At 37.9% G+C, this 16807-nt stretch overlaps 1 protein-coding gene across 2 annotated transcripts in view; it reads right to left on the bottom strand.

Annotated features, from left to right (window-relative positions):
• srrm4 (serine/arginine repetitive matrix 4) overlaps window positions 1-16807 on the bottom strand; it is a 57031-nt gene that overhangs the window by 12608 nt on the left and 27616 nt on the right. For both annotated transcript variants that reach the window (XM_017427884.3, XM_017427883.3), the window contains exons 2-7: window positions 11026-11154; window positions 3543-3626; window positions 2653-2736; window positions 2540-2566; window positions 2396-2446; window positions 453-527 (exon numbers count right to left, since the gene is read on the bottom strand). In XM_017427884.3, coding sequence (XP_017283373.1) covers window positions 453-527; window positions 2396-2446; window positions 2540-2566; window positions 2653-2736; window positions 3543-3626; window positions 11026-11154 — 450 coding nt within the window. The remainder of the gene's footprint in view (window positions 1-452; window positions 528-2395; window positions 2447-2539; window positions 2567-2652; window positions 2737-3542; window positions 3627-11025; window positions 11155-16807) is intronic.

Raw genomic sequence — 16807 nt, 5'->3', positions numbered from 1 at the left:
CTTTGCCTTTATTTTTGTCCCACACTCCACCTCAGCAGACATCAGGTTCATTGATTCAGGTTCTGCTTGTGTTTCCTTTCCGACTCTGCAGTGCAACAATCTTCATTCAGCTGTGATCAAAGACAGTTAATTATCACCATTATCCAGTTCCTTCACTATCAGTCACCCAAGAATAATCCAAAACAAACTGTCAAAGCGTCTTTCATGTCATCACAGACCCAATATTTTACTTCATGTCATAATAAGCGAGCGCATTGATCAGTGGAGGGAATTTGTGGCGGTTTTCCTGTGAGGCTGTTATAAGGGTTGGTTCTGCTGGAGGTTGAGGAAGTCACCTCTGTCTTATCAGTTATTGCTGCGGTGAGACCAAGAACTCGGCAGACACCTCATGCTGATAAGATAAAGTGAGGGGCTGTGGGGGGGGCAGGTGGCGGATGGTGGAGGGCCCCTACCTGTCCTCTGTGAAGGATCGGCAGAAGGAGCAGTGTGACTCTGACCGCCGTCTTCGACGAGAGCGAGTCCGTGAGCTGCAGGGGAGCAGAGAAGAAGAGAGGCTGAGAGTCGTATGATCAGTCGACTGGAAGCAGTAACTCAGTACAGCCTGAAGTTTTCAGATTAAAAAAATAAATAAATAAAACAGATTAACAGAAATTTGTGATCAAAATTTCCCCCCATTTGTTTAAATTCTTTGCATTTTACAGAGCAAAAACAATTATTGTAGGATACTGCTTTTTAATTTTTATTTATTTCTTCAACATTTATTACAGTTGGATCATTTTGAGGAGGTGAAACAGTGAAGAATCACACATTCACACATGCATTTTATAGCCTGAAAAAAGCTCATCATGTCTAATGCTACATACAGTATATCAGGCCTGCACATCAAGACCACACAGAAATGAATAATTTTATCCAAACATTTGTAATAAAACAACAACAACATAAAATCCTGCTCATTAAGAGTGGAGGGAAAGTTTTTTTTTTTTTTCATTGAAATGGTAAAATTGATTTTTTTACACAGATATTTTGTGCAAGCTTCCTAACAACTCAAGATATGTGAGGATTTACTGAGTTTAATTTTTTATTTCTTTTCAGTCTTCTGACGGATTAACTTGAGTATAGAGAATCGTTATCCTGTTGAAAAGTCAATTCCCAGTTTCATTCCGACTTGTGAAGAGAAGGTCTGCACACTCCAAGCACACTTCAATATGATGCAGAAAAAGTGAAAAAGCTGCTCATTTCTCGGACAGAGCCGGCAACTTTAAATCATAACACTTCCAATACCGTGTTTCAGACTGAACAGGAGATTAAATTGTCAAGTTGTTTAGTTTTTTTTTTCATTTGGTATAATTTGTTTTCTTGTTTTGGACTGCTAGTTTCTTGTGCTTTCAGTTTATTTATAAGTATGTTTCTGCATTATTAATTTTTGCCAGTGTTTTATGTTTCTTAGCTATCTTTTTGTTTCTGTTAAGGTTTTGTTCTGTGACCATAGTTCTCCTCAGCTCTCTCTCACATACTACACACACACACACACACACACACACACACACACACACACACACACACCTGTCATTCATTACTAATATGTTCAGCTGCTCTGACTCACGAATCAACCCTCCCAGCAAACAAAAGCTTCTTGTTTTCACTCAAGCTCTGTCAAATCTTCACACGTATTCCAGTTCAGTACAGTTTTTTTTCTTTTTTTGGCTCCTGAACTTTTGATTTTGTTTTCATTAAATCCCTTTTTGGCCAACACCTGTTGTCTGCAGGCTTGGGTCTTCAACCCCATCCATCATTACTTCAACCTAAATTTTGCTTTCATGTTCTTTTTGCAAATGCTTTCTACAAATTTAGACATTTATCACAAACACCTGCATAAGCAAGCTGTAGATTCTTGTTCTTCGGGTCAGCCGTTTTTATTTGGTGTCTTTTTTATGCAATTGCAATTTAGATCCTTCCTATTTCCTCACAGAATGGAGGAAAACAAAACAAAAAAATAGCAAGAGCATCAGAAAATTGTCAGAATATCAAAACTGATCAAAAAAGACAAAGATAAAAGGAATAAAAGTGCCCCGACCATAAGAAAAAAGTAATAACGTTAAAAGCATTGATTTCTGTTGAAGTAAGCAGCTGCTGAATTTGGGTCAGGAACAACATCGCAATCATCTTCAACAGCGCAGCACTAAATTGGTTTGTCTCACTCTTAAAGCTTTGTTTTACCTTCTTTTTGGCTCAAGTTTTCCCATTTTTTCCTGCTTTGGTGGCCTTCACATAAAGACTTGTCTGACAATCTGTTTTTTCTTTTTAACTACTGAAGGATCTCTAAGGGGTGGATGGTTTACAACTGGAAAAGGAAGTTGTTGTAGATGGTTCTGATGCAAAACAACAGTCTGACCTTTTCTTGTGCTTGCGTTCATCTTTCCTCCTATGTTTTAAACTTGCGGAGCTGCAGGGATGCAAGAGGACAGAGTTATGAGTTTATGAGTTCACCACTAAAACGAGGCATGCAGAAACCAGAAAAATGAATTCCTCAGCATACCTGTGTTTGGATTTCTTGGAGGAGTACCTGGAAAGCAGAAAAAAAATACTTGGATTACCTTCATTTAAATATGATGTAATGTCTGCATCACTGTGGTAATGAAGGAGAACTACCTGCGCCGCTTGCTTTTCTTGGAGCTCTTCTTCTTCTTCTTCTTTTTCTTCTTCCTCAGCGGTGACAGGCTGGGGGAAGGAGACCTGAAACATGAAAATAAAATCTATAAGAAGTTTAGTTTAATTTAGTTCATCTTAGCTTCATACCAGCAATCTGCATTAAAGGTTCTTAAAGCACTCTACAGAGAAGTCAAATTTATTATCCAGTTTAATTCTAATTATATTTTAATTTAGTCCAATTCATTCAGTTCAGTTCAAACCAAATCATTTCAATCAGATCTAGACTCAATTCCTTTTTTAGCCACACATCTGATTTTAAAATGATAAAGTCCAGTTCATTATAATTCAACTTAATCCGGTTTGATGCAAATAGTTAAACTTAATTCAGTCCAATTCTGGTTTAAGTCAATCTAATTTCAATCCAATTCTGTTAATATGAATACAAGTCAGTTCATTATAATGTATTTAGATCTGATCAGCAAAATGTAATATGTATGTATATATATATATATATATATATATATATATATATATATATATATATATATATATATATATATTACAATTTAATCTTGTTAAGTGCACTTTAAGTCAATCCAATTATTTCAATCTAACTCATTTTAATTGAATAAAGGTAATTTTGTTATAATCCAGCGTTTTTTAGTTTGTTATTTCAACCTAATTCAGTTCAGTTTATTCTTATTAGGTGCAGTCCAAGTCAATCAAATAATATTTTACATCAAATCAATACAATCCAGATTAGTTTCATGAAATCTTTATTTTGATGCAGTCTTATGGATCCAGTCCTGCTTCTCTGTTTGTTTATTTCAGAAAATCCAACAGAGGGGTCCAACATCACACAGCAGCACCATCAAACTTTGAAAGCTCACCTTTTTCTTTTCCTCTTGCGCTCGGATTTCCTCTTCTTCTTCTTCCCCTTTGGTCGAGCAGAGAAAGCCTCATCAAAGGAGTGTCTGAAACCAGAGAGAGACGGGAGGAGATGCCGGTCAGTCCCGGGACGGGAGGACAGATGGGATTTCTCAGCAGAAAGAATTCAACAGCAGCTCCTTCTATTAAAGAATCCAAATGTTTCAATTTAAAGTCTGTGGAACCCTAAACCTTGTTACTTAATCTTTTTTAATTAAGATAAACAGAAACATAATGTAAACAGAGCACATCTTTTAACATAGAGAGTATAAGGTGTTCTTTGTGTCCAGCTGAGACCTAAAAGTTGGACATTCATGCTGTTTCAGCTGAGTTTCTGATTCATGCCACGTCTTAGGGACAAGACAGTATTTTCAAAGAATAAAATAGGTTTGGACACTCAGTTATTTCACAGCTTTTAAATGTGCAAACAGTTTTACTCTTTGAAAATGTGTTGCTAAATTAGGACATTTTCAGTGCTTGTGATCACGCCTGTTGGAAATGTAAAAGTTCACGACTGTATTCATTGTCCACTGATGTTAAACTGTTTTAAACTGACATCATTTCTGTTGACCATTCGCACAATAAAGAAGGTAAATTAAATCTCCTTTTTTATCCTGCTCCTGTGTGATCCACCTGTAAATACGAAGAGTCCTGCTTTTAGTGGAAATAACAAGCATGAATGCTCATCTCTAACTGTAGCACTCTGGGCCCAGAGAGGTTGTTTTAGGGAATATTATAGCCTATTTGATGAAAATAGCTGCCTGCTTTGGTCTAAAGAAAGACTTTAGGAATGGCAAAAATGGATTAGATTTATAAAAATACAATCTGTGAGCCAGATGTCCCTCATGAGAGCAGCTGATCACAGAGGACAACAGCTGAGACTCATTGAAAGCAGAATGAGGTTAGGAATCAGGTACAGTGAGGCTGAATGAGGAGAAGAATCATAAAATCTTTAAAATCTGCTCCTTATTTAACTGCTGACCGCCTCCTTAAGATTTATGCTGGGAAGGTTTTAACCGAATACAGATTTAGTGGTAAGAAGAGTCCTTTATAACCAATAATTCAGTAAAAAAACAAAAAATATATAAACCAAATTCTATATATAAACACATTTATAAATTCATGCTCTCTGCATAGCAAGTGTTCCCCATTTTTATTTTACTTTTATCCCTCTGTGTTTCATGTTCACTCGATGCTCCTTTTTATATGTGTGACCATGCATTTCTTATCATCCTTCTTTACTGCTTTTTCCTTTCTTCAGCTATTAATTCATCACTCTACTATAAAAAAATGTCTGATTCCTTCTGCTGGTCAGATTGATTATTGGAGTCCGTTTCTCCTTCTGTTGGAAAATGACTTCTCCAGGAGAGGAAATGGACGCCTGTGAAGCACCGACGACTCGCTGAGTGGCGAGGAAGGTTCGTGAGCGAGGAGGTGATCGGTCATGAAAAAGATGAAAATGTGCAGAATAAATGATAACGTGCCAAATGTATTGATTCTGATCAAATAAACAAATACAAAAATGTTCAAACAACAGCTGGGTATGGTGCATTTCTTACGCTAACAGGTGGATATTTGCTGCCTTTTATAGCCTCATGTTTCACTAAAAGAAAATCATACAAACCGGTGAGTTTGATCAGGACTGATGAAGATTGTGACCCTTTATTGATTCATGCACCCTCAGAGCTCTGCAGACCGTGCCCCAGTTTTTGTTTGATGCACAAGAGCGTCCCGCTAAAACAAATAGCCCTGCTTGGCGCTGTTGGCAGTTTGGGAGCATTAGGAACCGAAACACATTAGAGCTGATTAGTCAGACCAAGACCAAGTCCCCTTCCCTGATAATGAGAAAGCTTTGTCACTCATTAACACCTCTACCATTTTCGCCTCGTGTGAGAGGGTATTTGCATTTCCTTTTTGCCAGTGGAAACTGTTTCTTTTGATGAGGCAGAGGGAATAAAAAAGGAGTGAATTGCGTTTTTCGTGAAACAACTGGGAATGAGACTTTCGGAGATGTGATGAGAACGTGTTTAAACCCAACTTTAACACACTTATTTCAGGTAAATAAAAGTTGTCAACGTAAGAAATAGTTTATTTCTGTGGGCATCTCTTATTCCAATTAGTCTGAAACGTCTTTCTAAAACTCACTCATTAAAGACAAAATGTTGTCTTTAGATGGAATCCGGACTCAGAGGCTTGAAGTTTCATTTTCTAACAAGCGTTTGTATTCTCCGCTGAGCTTCGCTGCTGCTGGCTAATTAGCAAGAGGAGACTTCTCTCAGGCAGCACTTTGTTATTTAGACAAAGTATTTTGAAATTCTTGTCGCTCATTAGCCACTTAAAACCACACAAATGAAATAAACACAAACATTTTTCCGCGCCGCCTGTAGAATGTGTGAAGAATTCGTTCAGCCTTCACCACAGCTGACTGCAGCGACGGAGCATCGTCAGTTCCCCTCCCCTCCGCCGACCTCGCACTGAAACGAGTTGTTGAAAGAGAAGAGACTTTTTATTTATTTTATTTTAAAATGACACAAAGATTGCATGATACTGGATACCAGTATGTGCAAAATCAAATCTCTCCTGAGACGGAATTGACATATTATTGTGTCAGAAGCAGGCCTAAAACACAAACATTTCGGATTGTCGAGATTCACAGAAACATTCTTCAGCTAATATAATAAATCTACTTTTTTAATTAAAGAGATTTGATTAAAACTATAAACTCAGTCCTACTTAAACGAGCTTAAGTTTTAGATTTTTGTGTTTTATTTAAATATACATTTTACTAACCAAAGAAATGGGAACACCTGCTGATTTATACGCTAACTCAGTAATCAGACTAATTTCTTTGTTATAAAATAATAGATGGTGTGAGGGTTGAGCCATCTCATGCGTCTCTCTACTTTGAGGATAAAAAGTCCTGTTTGATTACTCTCTAACTCCAAAACAGTCCCTGATGAGTGCACAGCAGATAGGATGGCGTGTTAATGTGGAATATTGTGATAGTGGTGCTGGTTAAGTGTGCATTCAGTTTTGAGCAGTTCACCAACAATGTTTACAGCAAAGCACCCCCCACACCATTACACCTCCTTCACAATGAGAACCACACATGCTGATAATTTCTCTCCTCTTTTTTCGAATGTCTCGAGACATTTTTGCTTTCCGCAGAGCGTGCTTTGAGTGAGACTGATGTGCATTCATTGTTCGTAACCTTCAAGTTGTAATTCGCTAAGGCCGAATGAGCTGTTGAAGTTAACCCGCCTCTGATGGCAACGCTGATAACTCCAAATTGGCCTTTATGTGATAAATAGGAGGCACCACACTATAGTACACAGCTCTTACCAGTAAAATCAATGTCACTCAGCTGATTCTGCAATGCAAGCTTGTTATTTGTAACCTTACACCAAAATTACACAGAGCTGATTTTCTTTGGTCTTTCAGATTTAACCAATGCGGAACAGTGTTGGCTTAATGGGAACATCCTATTTTGGTGTCAGTATGATGCAACCACTGACTACAAACGTGCAACAAAAACACAAGCTGAAAATCGTTTTAGAACATCTAGAGTTTGGTCTGAATTCGTTCTGGTCAAATGTCCATTTCTTTGTATCTCCTGACTCAAGACGTTCTAAATTCTTCTCATAAAGATAACCCAGTTGATTGTTTCTTTGCAGCAGCTTGATTGTGAGGTTTCAGTTCCTTCACTCTCCTTTGAACAACTGATGTTAAAATGAATCATAGGTAGATGAAGTCTGACTTCAGTTAGCTGTTCATTTCTTACACTCCTAAGTTCAATGGATGCTGGTAAGTCGATTTCCTCTTTTTCTAAATGAGAAATTTCCTCACGGCATTGGATGCTTTATGCAGCTGCTCTCAAGAACGTATTTAAAGTTCTTGCAACGTTCTGACTGAACTGACTGTCATGTCTTGAGTAAATGATGAACTCTCATTTCTCTTTATTTAGTTGAGCACCTCACACCTCTTAACATGATTAATTAATGAATCACATTAATTATATGCAAGAAAACATTAAGCAGACACATTAAACATGTTTTACTTGTAATAAAACATATGGGCAATGATGCAAGATTCTGCTACATTATTGTTGAGGTAGAGCTTGGGTGGTGAGACAATAAACTTTCCTTTAGGTGAATTAATCTGAATAAGTCAACCCAAAATACTTTGCATAAAACATAAAAGGAATCAGATACTGGCAAACGAAAAGCTTTTAGTTCACCCAAAAAAATCCTCAAGTTTCTTCAAAGGTTTGTTTTTAAATGAAGCCTCTGGTCTGATTCAGTCAAAACTGGCACAATAGGGTTTCAGATAAAACAAAATAGAGGAGTAAAACTCACAGTACCCTACAGCACGGCCATTTATATGAATAAACCCCAAATCACATCTAATCAAAACCAGAAGCTTTAAAATATCCCAGCCTGGTGTTTTCTGGGAACCACTCCAGATATACGGTGCATGAAAACCGACTGTTGCTTCTCTGTGTTCAATTTCCCATCTGCTGGCAAAAAACAGTCCTGATCCAGACCACCTGAAATGTTGTGTTAGATACACATGATGGCCCTGAACCTTTTAAAAACACACAACAGCATTTGAGGGTTTTGAAAAAGCCGGTGTAAAGATTTGACACAGTGAGTGATGTGACCCCATTTCTTGTCTTTGCTGAGAACTCAGCTGTGTTTTAAATGAGCTACAACTGTGACCAGTTAAGACCTGTCAAAACGCTGCAGTCTTCTAAATCACACCTATAATTTTAGATGCATTCTTTAGGTGGAAAAAAAATGGCCAGTTTTGTAATTGGTGTGAGCCTGGCTCAGTTTATAATCTCCAAAAGGTATAAAATCTCTGCAAAACCCTGCATCACAAGATTATACGCAGCTGTGCAGTGTTTTGGCATCTGATAGCCGGTAAAATTCATGCATATGGTACTCAAATAAGACTTCTTTTCATTTCCTCACTAATACCTTGAGCACCGCTCCCACACAAACTCCCTTCTTCACTCTGCTTTCAGTCTGAATGCATATCCGAAGTGTAAAGAGCACACATCAACCTTATGAGTATAAATCAAACAGAAAGACACAGAGAAAAGTGTTATTTCCTACTGTGTATTGCAGTAGGGGCTTTACAAGAAGTCAAGACCTTGGCCACTTTTGGCTGAAATGGATTCACTGCAGAGCTGCTGCATAAGATGATGATAGAAGAAAGACTCGATGGGATGATGTCTTTAGTCGTTCTTTGCAATGAATGCAGTCCTGCTATGAACAGCTTCCCATATCTGATCCAAACCAACAGTATAAATTTTTCCTGCTGGTCGGTTATGTAAAATAACTTGTTTTGCTACACACACCAGGGGGTATACCAGAAAGGAGATTCAACAGTTTATCCATAAACTCTGAGCAAACTTACCCCGAGCAGGGTAACTCTGGGTTTTTGATTCCGGTAAAGGCTGATTACACTGAGGTTAAATAACTCAGAGGATCTTGACCTTGAGGGAAGAGTGCGCATTGTGTGCATGTGGAGCATCGATACCTAAATTCACCATGGCAACTGCAGAAAAAATAGAGTTGGATCGTTTCTGAATACTAAGTAAGTTACGCTAATTATGCAGGGCAGCTGGAATAGAGGCGGACTTGATGACGTCACTGCTCAGATGTTTGGTTTATCCCAGAGCTTTAATTCCTGTAAACTGTTATTTAATAACTAGATTTTTTTAGCATTTATATTAAAAGTCAATAAATTAAATATAATGCTCAATAAACACCAGAGATTGATCAGTTATCACCATCAGAGTTATATATATTCAGATCTCGAAATTAGAAAAGTGGACCCAGATGTGTAAAAGTAAAAGGTTTATTGTTTGAAAAATATTTAAAATTCAAACTGCTGCATTTTGCTGGCTTGTGAGGATTAAAGAAGACCAAAAAAAGTGAAATATTTGTCTTTGTTTTGTGGTGATTGTGGCGACGTTTCAATCAGAAAATTAATTTCTGCAAATTACATCTCAGGGTGATGAACAGACTTTGTTCTGACGAGAGAGAACTACTGAGGTGATTTATTGGATATCTGGAGTTGGAGAATGTCACAGAGGTAAATGAGAGAATCTTATGTAAAGAAAAAAAAAGTATCTGAGGATGAGAGCAAATTCAATCCAGGTGGCAAACTCCCTTCCGGTAGCCCAGCAGAAACTCAGGGTTTCTTTCAGCACAGCTGCCAGCGACCAGGTGTCAGGATGTGGGGTGGAGGAGGCAAACCCAGAGTGCAGACTCATGATGAAAAAATAAACTAATTTATTAAAATAAAAGAAAACCAAAAACAAAGCTGACCTGGCAGCAAGAAGAAAACTAAATACAAAAACTGAACGGACATGAACGGGAGACACGTAGAACCAGACATCAGGGAAAATAGACAACGAGCCAGCGAGTAAGTGGAGGAGATGCCCGGGTTTTAAAGACAGGAGGCAATTAGGGGAAGTGGGCACAGGCGAGATGATTGCAAGGGTTGGGGTAGGTGTAGATGGGCGTGGCTGAGGAGAAGTGAATGATGGCTGAGGCACAGGGAACAAAGACACACAGAACAAGAACCTGACTAACAAGAAAACTGAATAAAACCAACAATAAACTCAAACAATAAACTGAATACAAAAACCCAAATCCTAACACCAGGTTTACTTCACCGAGTCCGTTACCATGGTGACACTTACCTCTCTTTTTGGAACATAAAACACAAAGTTTACCTTAACCCTGAGTATTTACTAAAGTTGCTTTCTGGAATCCCCTCCTCCAATCAAAACAAACTTCATCAGAATCCAATTCTTTCTGTTCGTTACATATCTTAAAACAAACAGAAGTGAATTTTTATGTTACAATGTTGATGCAACTTTAGAAACATTTTGCATATTAGCAGACATTCCCCCTGCTGAGCAGTTGCAAATTCTCAAAAGCTTTTCCATTAATTAAGAGGTTCTCACTTCAGCACAACAAACCTTAAACAGTCCCCTTCTCGTGAAGGAGGCTTTCTGGTTGAGGTGTTGGTGAAAGTGAGAATCTGAATGACACGCTGTAAATTACCCTCCCAGCATCTTTGTATTCAGGGTTGAACTGATGAGACTTTTTCAGTGCACCCGAATGTAGAGATAAGCTTGAATTTTCTCACTGAGATCTGGGGCCCTGGAGGGATTCTGGTGAGCTGCTGAAGCTCTTTATCATCAGCTTTGTGAGCTACAAAAACAACCCCCAAAACACAAAATCAGACCTGAACCATTCATCATCAGAAGAGTGTCACACTGATCAAAACTCCCACATCTTTAACACGTATTGATTTCTAAGCTCTCTCATCTTTGTCCAAGCACCTGTTCTTTGAGCTCCTGAAACCCTCTTGACAGTTTTGAAGCATCGCATTTAAGCGTCTGTGGGAGCATAAAGACAAACTCACATTCTGGCCCTGCGGTGGCGGCGGTGTTTACGTCCTTTGATGCAGCCATTCCTGTTTGTGCTGTCCGCCCGCGTGTCAACCACTTTCCTATCATCGGTCTTGAGCGGCTGGCAGGTTGTTGTTTCTGAGCTGGGAAGAAAGCAAACAAAAGAAGAAAAAAAACAACATTTAGTTTGTTGTGCTCTTCAGCGAAATTCCAGCACATGGTATTTCTATCTGTCCACACAGTTAATGTTTCCATCATACAACAGTGAAGAGGAGGATTTAACATGCTCGGTTTGCCTTATTTCCCCTGCTCTACTGGTTATGTGTTTTATTCCCCACCATTTCCTCCTGCCAGCTAATCTGTGGGAAAAACGGAGGGCGGTAATTTACTATTCAAACTGATGTGTCAATGGGAATGTAGTTATTTACATGCTTCAGCTGCCTTGACATTTGAGTAAATGTTGTTTTCCACATCATGCTGAGAAGATGCAAGTCATAACACTGTAAACTTTCTTTCGTATGCGGTAAAGGAATAGTCTGGTCATTTTTAGTGATGTTCTGTCAAATATTTATCAATAGTTAGTACCTTATCAGACGTGATGTCGGTCAAAAAAGCATGGAGTAAGTAGGAAAAGGGAAAAGTAAGGCTTATAAAACATCTGTTTTTTTAAAAGCAACACACCGATGTGAACAAAGGCTTCATTAGCTAATATTAAACCTCTCCACTTTTGCACGACACAGTCTGTTTAGTTTGTTGCTGTTTTCTCAAGCAAAAAGTATGTGTGCTGAGCATCAACCTTTATATGCCGATGGTGCCGAGGCTTCAAATGCATCAGTCAGTCACATCTAATCAGTGTAAAAGTTTACACAACTCACGGCGAAATGATACATTCTGCAGCCTCAGCACCATGGGCAACGGAATAAATGATTAAAAACAGTGGAGCGAAATTGTCAGAATGGGCCAGTTTATGTGGTTCTTTCACACTGGTATGTCAATTTTGAGTTGTTTTATAAGCCTAAGAAACAACAAACAATGAGCTAGCCATTAACCTAGTCTGGATGACAAGTTATGCTCTTGTTTCTGTGCTCTGTGACAGATGTCACAGCTAAGTAAATTGTTTCTTGCTTTCGAATATTGCCGATAATTCAAACACTTCTGTGTGAACACAATAAAAATTTTCATCCACGAGTGACTTGGTAAATTGAATGATTTGATGTGGGCATACAGTCAAAGCCCTGACAGATATTCTGTTTTAGTCACGAGAGGATCTGAGCACAATTACAAATTCTACTCTTCTTCATTGAGTGGCTCCCATCTGATTGTAATGGGAAGATAATCAGTGCAAGAGATTAGTCCATCAGCACCGTCTCCTCCACTTCCTCCTGCTATGAGCAGGCAGGAGCCGTCGCGTCCCATCTTCCTCACCTCCGTTGTCGGTGGCTCCTCCGACTGAGAGGAAGTGCCCCTGACAGCGATCTAATAATGTAAAACGGCAGACTACGTGCTCCAACATGATCGGGTGTGGAAATGGTGTTAGGGGAGATAAAGACAGCCACCAGAAGGATGATTAGTCTGATCAAGGAGGCTGATGGGAAAGCAACCTTTGAATTAAGTGATGATTGGGCAAACTTCTCTGTGTGTAGATCTAGGCCAAATAAATCTGTTCTTGCTATTCTCTGCTGTTGAAAGAGATCAAGATGACAAACTAAAGAAATGTACCTGGACGTTTATTCAAATAACTGATTACATAAAAAGAAGAATTAATCAGTATAAGAATAATAGATTTGTACCAGATGAATTGTTCACATTGTGTGTTGACTAAATATGCTAAAGCCATTTTTTATTTTTTTCAAGCCTCTGAAATGTGAAAATGAGCATTTTTATTTAGGTTTGATTTGGTTTGGTAAGGTGGCTGCCCTGACAGCTATTTTATTTAATTAGAAAAACACACTGAGCCTGATCAGGTCTTATTTAATCCCAACCAACAAGAAAATACAATATCATTTTTTCTAAAGGGAAAACATAAATCATTTAATAATCTGCTCCCACTGCAGACGAGTGACACAATAACACAAGCTGCTCTCGGAAACATTATTACCTTCACCTTCTTTGCCTCCTTTTGTGATATTTCACTATTTAAATGTGTGAATGAATATAAACTGATTTATGTTGTGTGCATACGTCTGATACTCTTACAGAAAGGAAAACAAACAGGTGTAACTTCATGACATGTTCTGTAAAATTTGACGGTGCATCACCTGGAAACTTATTTGCTTGTATGAAACAAAGTTGTCTCAGCCAATAAAACATCAAACTGCAGTGGCACACAAATCATTTTCGTTCCTCTTGCTATAAAATAGCAGTGAAATAATTTATTACAAAACTACGATAGTCATATTCTCCCACCATCCTTTACCATCAAACATTCCTCTTCTAACAAGGACTTAACTTTAATTGAATATGGAGATCTGCAGATGTTTTTTTTAAAATTATATTTCAGATATTTGAACAATTTATAAAGTCATTACCTGATGACAGAAGAGGAAAAAGGAGAAAACGTGAGAACTCTGTTTAGACAAAAACATATGACAGGCAAAAATAAGACAAAGTTACTCTCCCTCGATGTGGCCCATGCAATCTATTCTCATTAAAGGTATAAACGCCTGGCTTTTAGTCGGTGAAATCTACTCAAACTGTTCATCTAAGCAGCTGAAGGCGTCGACGAGGGTCAGTGCACAGCTCCAAACTGGCAAAGGGCTTTAAATGAATGTGAAAACTGAGCGGATTAACCAACAGCGCTTGATGAACCAGGCTGGTTCATGAAGAAACAGCAGGAAACAGGTAAAAGTGAGACAGTGGCTGAGATCAGCTCAGTTGAATCCACTCCAGCTTGATTGAAACACTTTTTTCCTAGAAACTGCAGATACAGAAGGAATTTCACTTTGTGACTTTTTGACCCGTTTCTCTCATGAGAAAAGTCGAGCACAGCTTCTTCTGCGTTGACAAATTTTCCATGACCGTCCTGTCACTACCTCCAGTTCCAGTCTGAGAAGGGGAGAGTGTTCCTCCTCTCAGCTCGAGGCTCCTCTGCTTCCTCGCTCACCACTAACGCTGATAATAACAGAAGGTGAAAAACATGCGGCAAACAGGACAGCGATAATGTGATTTTTCACCTCAGTGTGAGCCGACACCTTCTCAAGCAAAATGCGCCTAGATATCATCAGTTTTGCCAAATAGTCAGACATTTATTTTTTTCTTGCTTCGGAATAAAAAGTGTGAAGCTCCTGATGTTACTGTAAAAAAGTTTAAATTTTGAATTAAAAATTGTTCACGCAAGCATATCAGTTACTCCTGGGGGGAGAATGAACAGATGGTGGAACTGGCTAAAGAGGAAATTTTAGGTTTTCTTCTTTTCTTTGGTGCGGAAAATGTTTTTGTGCACGTAAAAAAAGTGCAAAGAATTACCAAATCCTCTGCAAATAAAGGGATTACAATGTTTCCATTCTAGTTTTAAAGCAGGCCCTTTTTTGTTAGCTTAACAGGAATTGTGCATCAGGTTAATTTTTATCACCAGGTTTCACTCATCATGACATACAACTGATGAAGTTTTATGGAATCAGCTTGATTCAAACACAAAAATAGCTACAACTCAGTCAGTTTTACAGATATTAAGCTAAAATTTGGCATGGTAGTAGCTGAGAGTTATTCGCAACCAAATTTCCAAGAGTTAACAAATCCTGCAAGATCACAAAACTGCATATGATGATATTACTTTCAAGGTTTGACAAAACCTGTATAACTCTGTCATTTCTCATCATAAGATAATTTTAGTTATGGAAGGTGATGGGTGATATGCATTCCTTCACGGAATGCTAGACCTTAAATATAAAATGATTGTTAGCTCTGCATGTCCAAGGTTGTAGCACTAAATGTTTTCTGAACAACATTAGTCTCCATAAAAAAATAAATAAAAAGCAGCAAGTTAGTTTATCACACCTCGTTAAAACAGGAATCAATAAAAGATCTTGATAAGAACTCCTTTAAAAAGTGTAAACTGGAGCTGAGTGTCACTACAATGAGAAGGAACACGGCTCTGCAAAATGCTAATTACTTTAAAATGTTTGTTCAGATTCTGGTACAATATGTCTTCCCTTTCTGTTCAGTACTGTGCAAAAGTCTTTAGTCATCCATTCTTAATTTATATTTTTCTTTCAAAAAGTCAGTCTTTATTGTAATCTCTAATAATAATAATATCTTTTCAGGCTTTCTGAAGGTTTGAAAATTTGTGAAAAGTTATATTTTCTGATTTTTTTTTCAGTCCAGTTGTTGTACCTGATCATGACACAAGGAACGACTTTTAGAAAGGCTGCACAACTACTGATCAAATCCACTTTAAAATATTACAAAAAAAAAAAAAGTCTGACTTTTTGAAAGTTACGTGTAAATAACTTCAGGGAGGTTTAAAGGTGTTTTGCACATGGTTAACAGAATCTCATTGGCTCTTTGCACATTGGTTGGATAATTTGTTTCACTCTGTGCTTATGTTGACTGAACAGTCAACTGAGAAGACAGTAACAAAAGTAAAAGTCAGACGCATTTTTATTAATTGGCATGTGAATTTTTCTCAAAATGTATTTATTGAACTTTAGACATATCCATTTAGCATCGCTGACTGTTAGCGTCACAGGAGCATCATCAATTTGCATTCAGCTTCATTTTCCACACCTCATTTATAATGTGAAATTGATAAACAGCTGCAGTATCTAAAAGAAGCTGCTCAGTAACCTGCCAGCTGCTGTGCAGAGCTGAGGTTTGTTCTGAGGATTCAGACCCACGGCGTCACAGCACGGATCTGTGAAAGAAGCATGAAGGCAGTCATTTCAACAACATAAAAACAGGGCGACACAGATTCTATGTTCGTTGTTGCAGATCACATTCTCAGACGAGCAAATTAACTTTTCCAACATGTTTTATTTTAAAATTTGCTCTGTGTCACTTTAAATCAAGTGTTTACTCAAGGTGTCTAAAAAATCTGCCTGACTCTGCTTCAGCAGGCCTTTTGGGACAAATTAGGAGCATGAAGTGCTGCGTGAGGAGCTATAGAGACAAACACACACAAAAACAACACTGGAATAAAACCTTTTTTTCAGTAATGTGTAAACACACATTACCATGACAGAATGTGATCTTACAAGACCGAAAAAGGAAATGTGCCTTTTCTATTCTTACATATTGCAAACACACTCTTTCTCAGCTGTGTTCTTTCTTTTCTATTTACAATACATTGACCTCAGCTTCTAAAGTTCAGCTTCTCTTAAATTATAAAGTACATGTTTGCAAGTGCACTGTTTAAAAGGACACAAATGTGTCTATGCATTCCTGATTAAGGTCAGAGAAATAGCAGTTTCTGTGAAAACGCAGTCTGAACGCAGAATGAGCATGCTGAAATCTGTTGAAGAAGCTAAAACTGGATTTAACAAAAAGAACAAAAGCGAAAAGCTAAAATGAGCAAAACAAAATTTAAGAGCTAAGACCAGGTCTAAACAGTAGCTAAAAGCTATAATTAGTAGAAAAATAAATATAAGCTTAAGTTAGCAAAGCAGTAACAATAGGGATAAAGTTAGCAAGCCCAAAGTTTGTTATAATTGATTGAGTTTTACATAAATAAGCTACAGTTTAGTGTGGTAGTAGCTGAGCATCAACCTTAGCTCATACGTCTTTTCAGGCCTGCCTTTTATCCATTCTTGCATTTTGTGTTTAATATTGATGTTTTTGGCATTGTAGCATTTTTGCTGC

This window comes from Kryptolebias marmoratus, linkage group LG1, assembly GCF_001649575.2.
Source record: "Kryptolebias marmoratus isolate JLee-2015 linkage group LG1, ASM164957v2, whole genome shotgun sequence".
Classification (NCBI taxonomy): Eukaryota; Metazoa; Chordata; class Actinopteri; order Cyprinodontiformes; family Rivulidae; genus Kryptolebias; species Kryptolebias marmoratus.
The sequence above is the reverse complement of the archived record's forward strand: the minus strand, read 5'-3'. Positions and strand labels throughout refer to the sequence as shown.